This window comes from Euphorbia lathyris, chromosome 6 (genome assembly GCF_963576675.1).
Source record: "Euphorbia lathyris chromosome 6, ddEupLath1.1, whole genome shotgun sequence".
Classification (NCBI taxonomy): Eukaryota; Viridiplantae; Streptophyta; class Magnoliopsida; order Malpighiales; family Euphorbiaceae; genus Euphorbia; species Euphorbia lathyris.
Window position 1 is genome coordinate 23,700,433 of NC_088915.1, and position 10,532 is coordinate 23,710,964.

Genomic DNA, 10,532 nt, shown 5'->3' on the forward strand with positions numbered 1-10,532 from the left:
CAAGAACCGGCTAACAGTGGTAAACTACCCGGACCAAATCGATTTGAAAAGCCTTCAAAGCATGCTATTCGGGAGGATGGTGAATGGGAAGTGGTCTGGATGTCAGATTTTGTGGAGGCCAAGAGGGTTGAAAGTCGGAAGAGGAAGAATGAGCCTACAGTATCGGTGTCATCCGAGTCTGAGCAAATCGAGCAAGCCAAAGATCTTGGCTTTTACCAGAAATGTGCAAAGCTCTCCAATGAAGACATCCTTTCCAAGTTCAACGCCCTGTTTGCACAAACCCAAGCTTGCAGAGAGCAGATCTTTGCTCTGGAACATCAAAATGTCGTGCAACAAGGCGAGATTGACCTGCTCAAACACCTTTGTGTGGAAGAACATGGGAAGGAGAGTCCCTCTGATGCGTCGATCAAGAGTCCGGTAAGAGTTAAACCTGAAACAACTACCAATGTTGCTGCCTCCTCGAAAAGGGATGGCAATGCTCCTGCTACGGATAGAGAGGTTGATTCCTCTCTCTCCCCGTCTGTCTGATCCTTCAATTTGTCGCTATCCAAGCATCTGGTAACACTTATACCCCTTCTTTGCATTTGTTTACACTCACATGTTATCATGTTATGTTATTTTTCCTATGCTTTTGTTAGTAGTAACATTGAGGACAATGTTCCATTCTAATTTGGGGGTGGGAAATTACATTAATAAATGCAATATTTGTGTGCATAACATTATAAAAGTTTGAACAAGTTGTTAGTGTAGTATATTTTTCTGAATAATAAATTATCCCCCTGTGATTTTTGGCATGTACAAATGGAAATCTTTAACTGTCCTTAGTAAATATTCCTTGTTTATGGTCAGTTTCTTGTAAACATTCATGTGTTGCGATTGTTTCGTCCCTGTAGTAATCACTAAACAGATTGCGCTTGTTATGATTGAGATGTGTGGTGATAGCCTTGTGTTAATCTTAAATTCCCGAGTCTTGAAGTTCCAAAAAATTTTAAGTTTTAAATCAGGTTTCACGCGAGGAACCTTTGGCCTAATGCATGAAACCCCAAAGTAGTGAGAACTTGAGCATGCAATTGCATATAAAATGCATTGATTCTTTAAAGAGTGGGCCAGTACTTACTATCTTTAGGGAGAGTTTGCTTTGGTAAGCCCTGTAGAAATGGAAAAATTTTGGACAAACCTAGAATGATAAAGGCACATTAGGCACCCAACTCAACCATTAAAAGACATAACCCGTGCATTGCACTCATATAGTAGGATGAACCATTTGAGCCTTACCCTTGTCTTTTGTTAACTTAGCCTGTGAATAACCATAACCCCTTCACTTTGAGCTTAAAGAGCCAAGAATTTGACTCATGCAAGCAGTGTTAATTGAAAATATAATTGGTTGAGGAAACTCGAGCGCACATTGAAATAAAATGTGAAATAAAGGAAAATGATTGAGAGGAAAAAGAAAATGATAAATCAGCAAAATAACCTCTTTATTCATGGCACATAATCACAATGTGTGCCCAAAAAGCATTGAAATTGGTCGTTTAGTGGTAGGAGTTAATGGAAAGATGGGGTAAGTCATTTGTTAAACAAGATGTGCAAAGTTGTATGTAAAAACCAAGGGATTTGTGTAAAGTGCATGAGGACAGAATTCTTACACATAAAAGTCATTCACTTCCACACCTGTACTTTAACCTTACATTACAACCATTAAAAGACCTTTGGACTTTGTTTGAAAAAATTTTGATCCATAGAAATAGGACCAATAAGCAAATTCACACCCTACGGGTGTATTTACTGAGCTGGGGAGAGAAGTTGCATTCCCTAACCTTATGGCGAAAAAGGGCCATTCGAGAGTGAGTGAAACATCACTAAGGAAGCATTTCGGGCAAGCAGGTTGTTCATTTGAAAATTGAGGTTTAACTTTAAGCTTTGAGGAATTTCTTGAGTAGGGATATATGATTAAACAATGGCATAACTTCATTTATAATCGTGATTTGCGTTTTTCTGTAACTTTTCGAGAACAAATGATCTATTATACTCCCTTTCTTCTCCATGATCTCCTCTAACTCATCCTCCGTGTTTTTTCATACCTAAAATTCTTCCTAGAAGTTGACTTGTTTTCTATCTGTTGTTTACTTGAGGACAAGCAAAGATTCAATTTGGGGGTATTTGTTAGGCATGAATTTGACTACAATTTAACATATTATTTATGATGAATTAAGGGTGTTTTTAGGGTTAAATTACGTGAAAGAAGGCCTTATAAGTGTTTTTGTGCAGATTTGGAAAGATTAAGTCAAACGGACTATAAGCAACCTGTTTTGCACAAACCATGAGGAGATGAGCAACCTATGATCCAGCGGTCTAACGCTGCAATTTCTGATGACGGATGGTGACGTGACAGACGGCAGGAGCGGCAGGCAGGAAAGGCAGATAAGAGCAGTTAAAAGAAGCATGATGACAAGAAAGTTCGACCCTTGAGTGTTCAAGGGTCAAAAGGATCTTAACCACTTCTAGTATTCTAGGATTTATAAACAATTTACAGTAAAACTTCTATATAGGAATACACTTGGGACCGGACTATTTGTATAACAATTGGGAGGTTATTACTAAATAGAGTTTTATAATAAAAAAAATCATCACATAAAAATTTTAAATTTTTATCATAGGCATGCATGGTTTATATATAATGTATAACAATAGACATTAATGGAACAAATTAAATATTTAGAATTTCAATTTATAGTTAGGTTTCCAATATATAGATAATTGGGAAGAGTTTTTTTTTGGGAAAAATGTAAATATCAATTAGAATTCTAAATATTTATAATTTCAAGTTGTTTCCAACTCATAGATAATTTCAATAGTTTTTTTTTAATATTTTATAATTTAGTTTGAATTCTTAATATATATATATATATATAATTAATTATTACTATATAGAGGCATAGTTTCTAAAGGTGGAACTTGAAAAGTGTATAACAAATAACGTTTGGGAGGTTATTCCTATTTATAATTGGCCCAAGTTGGGACCGAGTTTTATTATAACAAAATAGAGGTTATTCCTATATAGAGTATTCCTATATAGAGGTTTTACTGTAGTTGGTTTTTGTAATATTTTATCACATGCTGTCAGTACTGTTTTGATCTTTTCTCCTTTAAATAGACGTAGTGGGGGAAAGGAAAAGATATCTTTTTGTTAACTAAAAATAGACGTTTTGGTAGAGAGAAGAGCTCTGGATGAAGAGGATGACTCCATGGATGGAGCTCTGTAGATGGGAAGCAGACTGTTCACTCGGTAGTATGAGTGAGTAGTCATTTTGAACTGGTTCGACCAGTTAGGGCCGGTTATGTAAGCTCTCTATTTTCTATTTATGGATGAATGTTGTTAATTTATGAAGTGTTTGATGAAGCTTTTTATTCCATTGCTTACGCATGTATGCTAGTGTTAGATGAATGATAGGGAACTGCTTTCATCTTCATGGACCTTTTTATCAAACATCCAACCCCGAAGCAGGAATGTTAGGAGGTTGTATCAAGGGTTTTTCTTTATTGAAATGTTGTTTCGATCTTAATGCAAGAAAGAACCAAACTTAGGGACGCTTATTGTTGTAGTAAGTCTTAGAATCTTAAGAACATACGAGAGTTGACTTAAGTGAGCATTAAAACAGAAACCTTGACTTCACTTTACTCCATTCATGAATAAATAGGATGTTTAGGGGCTCAAAGTAACCTGTTCCGATGTGCCTAACCTGTTCTACCTTTTATCCATTATCAAGTAATCGTTTTTATCAGTTTACTCATTGACTTTGTCACATTTTCACAATATCTCTCATTATAAAGAATTCACACACCACGAACACCCTGTTCTACAAGGTTTTTCTAGTAAAATTTGGTCTTTAATCCCTGTGGAGACGATACTCTATTTATCACTTTATTACTTGTTTCTAGTGCACTTGCTAGAGTCTGTTCAGATGACAATAATTATCAATCCCCTTTCTGATCTGGCTAATTCAATGCCTAGAAAATATTTTTCTTCTCCTAGGTTCTTGATTGTAAAGCTTGCATCAAGAGCTTGCTTGACTTCTTCTATCAACTTCATAGATGTTCCTTTGATGGGGACATCATCTACATAAACTATTAAACAAGAAAATCACCCTGAATTGTCTTTTTAGTGAATAGACAATAATCATGAATAGACTTCTTGAAGCCTAACTTCAGTAATTGCTCAATAAATGCCTTATTCCACTGCTTTCTCGCTTGCTTAAGACAGTATAATGATTTCTTAAGCCTACATACCAGACCATCCTTTGCCTTAGAGTACCCTGCTAGGGGATCTATATACAATTCCTCCTCAATGGTGCCATGCAAATAAGCATATTATTAATGTTTATTTGTTGTATCGGCCATTGATTGGTAATGGCAACAGCCAAGAAAACTCTAACAATGGTTACCTTTGTAACAGGTGAGAAACTATCATGGTAGTCAATGCCATATTCTTGGTCATAACCATGAGCAACTAACCTAGCTTTGAACCTGGTGACACTTCCATCAGGTGCTCGCTTAATCTTGAACAACCATTTTGAAGTGATTGTTCGTTTGCCCATGGGTAGAGACACTAATTCCCAAGTCTAGTTTTTCTCTAAGGCTGTGTTTCCTGATGCATAACTTCTTCCCACTCTGCAATTCCTTTTGCTTCTTTGTAAATTCTTGGTTCTTTATGAATTGCAAGTGCTGACAAAAATGCAGAATGTTGAGGAGTGTATTGAAAAAAAGCTTCACTTGTTGAAGCTTGATTTATAACAAAATTAGCCATCCATCCAGGTTGCTTTACATTCCTGGTTGTTCTTCTTGTTGTGGGCTGATTAACCCCATTATAGTGAACTGCTGAAGTGTCCTGCACATCAATGGTGATTGTTGGAGATTGTAAAATTGCAGTAGAACCATCACAATCATGGGCAGATTGACTTGAGGATGTGAGAGGATTTTCAATTGCACCAGCAGTTGATAAAGGCATAGCTTGCTGAGATGAATGTTCTGTGGATTCCAGGGGTGGAAATGAATATGGTACTTCAAGATCTGCTTCTGCAAAATTGTCTAAAAGTGGAATAACTCCAGATGAATGATTGCTTGTATTAAATGTGTTAGTGTTACTATTGTTAGGAAATGGAAAAATATGTTCCTGAAATTGTACATCTCTGGAAACACAGGTCTGATGTGTGTCAAGCCTGTACATTTTCCATCCTTTTTTACCAGGAGATCCCCCTAAGTAGACACTTTTAATTGCTCTATCTTCAAACTTGCCTTTCTGAGGATCATTATTAAGAGCATACCCTTGACAGCCAAATACCTTCAATTGGTCATAGTTGAATTTCTGATTGTATAACGATTCATAAGGAGATTTCCACTTGAGAACCTTTGTAGGATATATGTTCAATAACATAGTGGCATATAGCATGGCCTCTCCCCAAAATTTTACAGGAAGGTGTCCTTATTTTAGAACATCCCTTACAACAGTTATCAAACTTTTATGCCTTCGATCTACAACCCCATTCTGTTGGGGTGTGTAAGTACAAGGTTTTTTGTGCATAATTCCAAATTTTGTCAACACAATTGTGTGTTTTGACTTACAAACTATGTGCCATTATCAGTTCTAATGGCTTTTATACTAGATTGAAACTGATTCTGAGTAAGTTGAACAAAATCTGCAATTAATTGAGTGACTTGATGCTTATACTTAAAAAGCACTATCCATATCACACGAGTATAATCATCAACAATTGTAAGCATATAACGATCTCCTGCTAAAGAACATTGCTTATAAGGCCCCCAACAATCCATATGTATCAATTCAAAAGGCTTCTTAGTTCTTATTTCACTACTACAAAAAGGCTTTCTGCTGTGTTTAGCACGAATGCATACACCGCAATCACTAAAAACATCATCATTCACAAACTGCTTATTAAACATATGTTTGAATTTCTCCTTCGAAATATGACCTAATCTCTTATGCCACAATTCAGTAGTAACAATATCTTTTACACTTGCAAAACATGCAATATCTTTTATTTCAAATTGTCCTATTACAGCTTTATCAAATGAATCTCTAGTAAGATAGTACAATCCTCTATGCATTCTCCCCACTGCCAATGTCTTAAAGCATTCCAGGTCCTGCAAAATGTAGTGTTTAGGCTAAAAGCAAGCCAAAATGTTCTGATCTTGAAGCAATTCAGCTTTCTCATGACCTCCTCTCCTACAGTGAGAACACCTTTTCTCCTTTTTGCTCTTACCTGAACCATAATTATTTCTATTATTGCTGCTGCCTGAGTTTTCTGCACTCACTTGCTTCTTAGAATTGTTAGAATTGTTAGCATGCTTGTTGCTAAAATTCCTATTATTTCCACCTCCAATAGACATATTCACAAAATCAGTTGTTACTTCACTATCATTATTGCGTTGCTCTTCAATAGTTAAAAGCATTGAGAATGCCTTACTAACTGTAGGTGATGGATCAGTTATGAGGATATGATTTCTTACATGATTAAATTCAGAATTGAATCCAGATAGAAATTGCATTAGCTGCTCTTCTTTTTCTGTTCTTGAACCAATTTTCTGGACTTTTCACATTTGCAAGTTTTAGTGGGCTTAACAACATCATAATCATCCCACATCTTCTTAATTTTATTGAAAAACTCCACTAAACTCACACTTCCCTGTGATATGGCAGCAATATCTCTTCTCAATCTAAAGATCAATGGACCATTGCTTTTTTCATATCTCAAGGAAATTTCATTCCATAATTTCCTTGAAGATGTAGCATGAAAAAAAACCTCAGCAAGATCTCTAGATAATGCATTCAATATCCAGGAAAAAACTAAATCATTGATTTGCTTCCATTTTATATATGCGGCTGATTCTCTATCATTAGGTTCTTCATCTTTCAAGATATAGTTAGTTTTCTTCTTCGCATTCAAAGCAAGCATCATAGATCTTTTCCAGGATATGTAATTACTTCCATTTAACACAGAACTGACCAAAACTAATCCAGGATTATCACCATGATTGTTTTGAGTATTAGGGTTAGAATCCATACCTCCTTCTTCGCTGAAATTATCTCTTTCGATTTCAAAACTTTGATTCTGATTTTGATTTTGATTGCTAACTGCTTGCGCATATGACTTCGATCCTCTTCTCATTTGAGTTTTCGAAGAATCTTTATGTATTTTTTAATGGATCTCTCCATATTGCTTTGATACCATATTGATTTTATTAGAAGCAAAAAAGAACTGAAACTCTGCAATTCTTATTATTGAAAAACAACAGTACAAGTTCAGCTATATATAGCGGGATACAAAAGATGATGTGGATGGCTCTCCTCCACATCTTGATAACTACTTTTCCCGCCTATATCACATTCCACAAACAGTTGACATGTGTAATGATACTTCAACAGAAGGTAATCATTGTGCTAACGGATTTAGGAAAAACATGACACGTGCAACTCCTACTAATAGACTCTTAACGTATTCAAAACCAAAACACATAACTCATGTTCAAAAGGACAATGCAACATTTAATCTCATACTACAGATGCCTACATGAGAAAAAATAGTTTTAGACTTGTGATAATCTAAGGAAAGAGTTTCTGTAAAATTTTCCATCCAATCAACAACCTTATTATCTTTCCGATATGTATGCTTCATCACAACCTCCCATTCTCTGTAACAGAGCCAATGACACTCATCCAACAAAAGATCATAAAAGATGACTGTTTCTTATCTTTCAATCTTTTTTTTTTTTTTTAAATGACTGTTTCTTATCTTTCAATCTTATAAAAGATCATAAATTATATCAAATCTGTTAAGTATACGTAGTCTATAAATAGATTTATATACGGTTATATATGAATATGATAATTCTCGTCCATTAAAAGGGAATACAATTATTTATACTTATAGCTCAATCAAATTATTATGATTGGCAAATTAAAAAGGCAATGATTAACAGCACTACATATGCATATATTCAATTGCTACCTCTATATTTATACCACTTAGCAAAAGCTAAGAAGTAAGCAAAGTTAACAAGTCCTAAGCCAGCAATCATGTAATAAAACCAATCCAATTTCCCTTTATTAAGATCCTCAGGCAACCAATTTCCACCCTTAGATCTCAATGTCATATGGTGCACTGTTGCAATAAGAAATCCACTTAGATAATTTGACCCTGCAATTCCAAGAGACAAGAAAGACCCCCCAATGCTTCTCATATTCTCTGGAAATTCCTTGTAGTAAAATTCAATCTGTCCAATTACATTAAATGCCTCACTTAGTCCAGTAAGTGCCAATTGAGGAACTAGCCAAAATGCAGACATAGCTGAAATATCACCCCCTTTTTCTGCACTTCCTAGTGTTAACTTTGTAAGAGCTATATGTCTTCTTTTCTCTTCAATCAAACCAGAAATTATCATTGTTATGATAGAGAGAAGAATTCCAATTCCCATCCTTTGGAGGAGTGTGATTCCGTTGTGATATCCTAGTTTCTTAAGTGTGGGAATTAGGATTCGGTCGTATATTGGAATCCAAAGGGTAAGGCTTAGCATTGTGAAAACAACAAAAGAAGCAGCAGGAATTTGGAAACTGTTGTTGCCATTGCCAAGTCTTCTGTCTGATTGAAGTGCTTGGAAAGGTACATAAGTGTGCTGTGGACTCATTGCTACACTGAAAATTATGCCTGATGCCCATATTGGTATGACTCTTAGTACACATTTTGCCTCTTCCACTTGCTGGATGCTGCATAGCTTCCATTTATTGGCTGCTGAACCATCAGGATTTATGTCATCTTCACTTGTTATGATAGCAGACTTTCCTAGCCAACTGCAGTTTAATGTTTGAATAAAATTCTTATGAATGTTGAGAAAAAAAAATAGAGAAAGGGTTAGGTTAATTACCTGAATTGATGAGTGTAGTGGAGAGTGGAGTTGGTAGAACCTGGTGGGATGTAATTGAAAAGGGAAAGAGATGGATTTTGAGGAAGAAGTAAAGCCCTTTTCTTATTAGCAGCAACCAAGACTTGCACTAGGCTAGTTAAAGGGCTGCCTTCTGGGGGGACTTTGACGTAAATTTTAGAGCCACAGAAGAAGAGAAGACAGGAAAAAAACACTAAAGATGCAGGAATGGCCATCCCAATAGCCCAGCTTATATTAGATTGAATATAGACAATGAAAGTTGCAGAAATCATAACAGCAATAGTTGTAGTGAAATAGTACCAATTGAACAAAGTATGAATGGCCTTTTTCCCAGATTGAGTGTTGGAATTGAATTGATCAGCTCCAAATGCTAAAGAACATGGCCTAATACCTGCAGCCCCTACAGTTATAAACCCAAACGCGCTCAATAGAAAAGCCAACTGCCAATTTGTAGCTCCGATGCAGCTGTTACTACTCTTTAGTTCACATTTTGGAGGGTGAAGTTCAGGTATTGCTGCTGTTAGAGTTAGTACTATCATCCCCTTTAAGAAAAAAAAGAGAGAAATCAATGTTTTATATGTATAGTAAAGAAGAGAGAGATAGTATATACCAGAAGAGAAGAGATGGAAGTAAAGGAGAGAGTTTTGTAGCGTCCAAAGTAGGAATCAGAAAGCAAAGCGCCTAAAAAGGGAGCGACATTAGCAGTGCCCTGGAAGATATTGAGAAGCAAGGCAACTGTGATTTTTTTCATGTTGAAAACTGTTATAAGATACACTGTGAGGTTTGATTGAGTCCCAATCGACCCTAGCTTCTCAAATGCTTCATTTCCTGCAATCCATTCATCCGTTTCCAAAGTATTATGTTGCACGGAAATGGAAACTGGAAACGTTATTTCTAACAAAGGTAGGAAACTACCATGGAAACGGAAACAAACACGAAACATAAAAAGACTAACGAAGAAGAGTTTCCGTACCGATGATAAATGGCAATGCTTTAATTCCTCTGTGGTTGATGTGTTCCTCATGAGAAGATGTAGTCTTTTCTAATTCTGCTACCTCCATGATGATGATTATGTATGTATGTGTTGAAGGTCCGGAATATATAGAAAAAGGGTATAGTTGTGAAGTAGCGTCAGCATGAGCATGAGCATGGAAAAGATGATGGTTATGGACAACTCAGCTGCTTCCAAGAAAAGACAAGTAAGTTGTTGTTTTCCCCATGCATTACTCTTTTAAGCGTTTCATATTTTCTGGCTTTGCTGTTATCATTTTCGATTCATTGGTCAATACTCACATGCCATTTAATCTATATATTTTAATATATACATATATCTTACCTACTTTACATTAAGTTTTTAAATAAATAAAACATCTCCCCTTTTAAAATTGCGAAAATTTTAACACATTATTTCAAAATATATTGTTTCATTTTCTTTCTCATCCATATCACATTTGACAAAAAACAGAATTAAAAAAGTCTCGAATGCTAAGCAATTCTAAAAGTTGTCACTATAGTCTTGATGACTGGTGGAGAATTTTCCGATCAGCTTCCGTCTCTGTGGAGGGCGTCGTTGGGTT

General features: G+C 35.7%; 1 protein-coding gene across 1 annotated transcript; it reads right to left on the reverse strand.

Moving 5' to 3' along the window:
* Positions 1-7,888: 7,888 nt before the first annotated feature.
* On the reverse strand, positions 7,889-10,051 carry LOC136233278 (protein NRT1/ PTR FAMILY 2.11-like). Its single transcript, XM_066022896.1, has 4 exons — positions 9,929-10,051; positions 9,566-9,783; positions 8,938-9,497; positions 7,889-8,863 (listed from the first exon to the last, which is right to left on the reverse strand). The coding sequence occupies exons 1-4, from the start codon at positions 10,014-10,016 to the stop codon at positions 8,014-8,016; spliced, it is 1,716 nt and encodes a 571-aa protein (XP_065878968.1). The 5' UTR covers positions 10,017-10,051; the 3' UTR covers positions 7,889-8,013.
* Between the last annotated feature and the right edge of the window lie 481 nt (positions 10,052-10,532).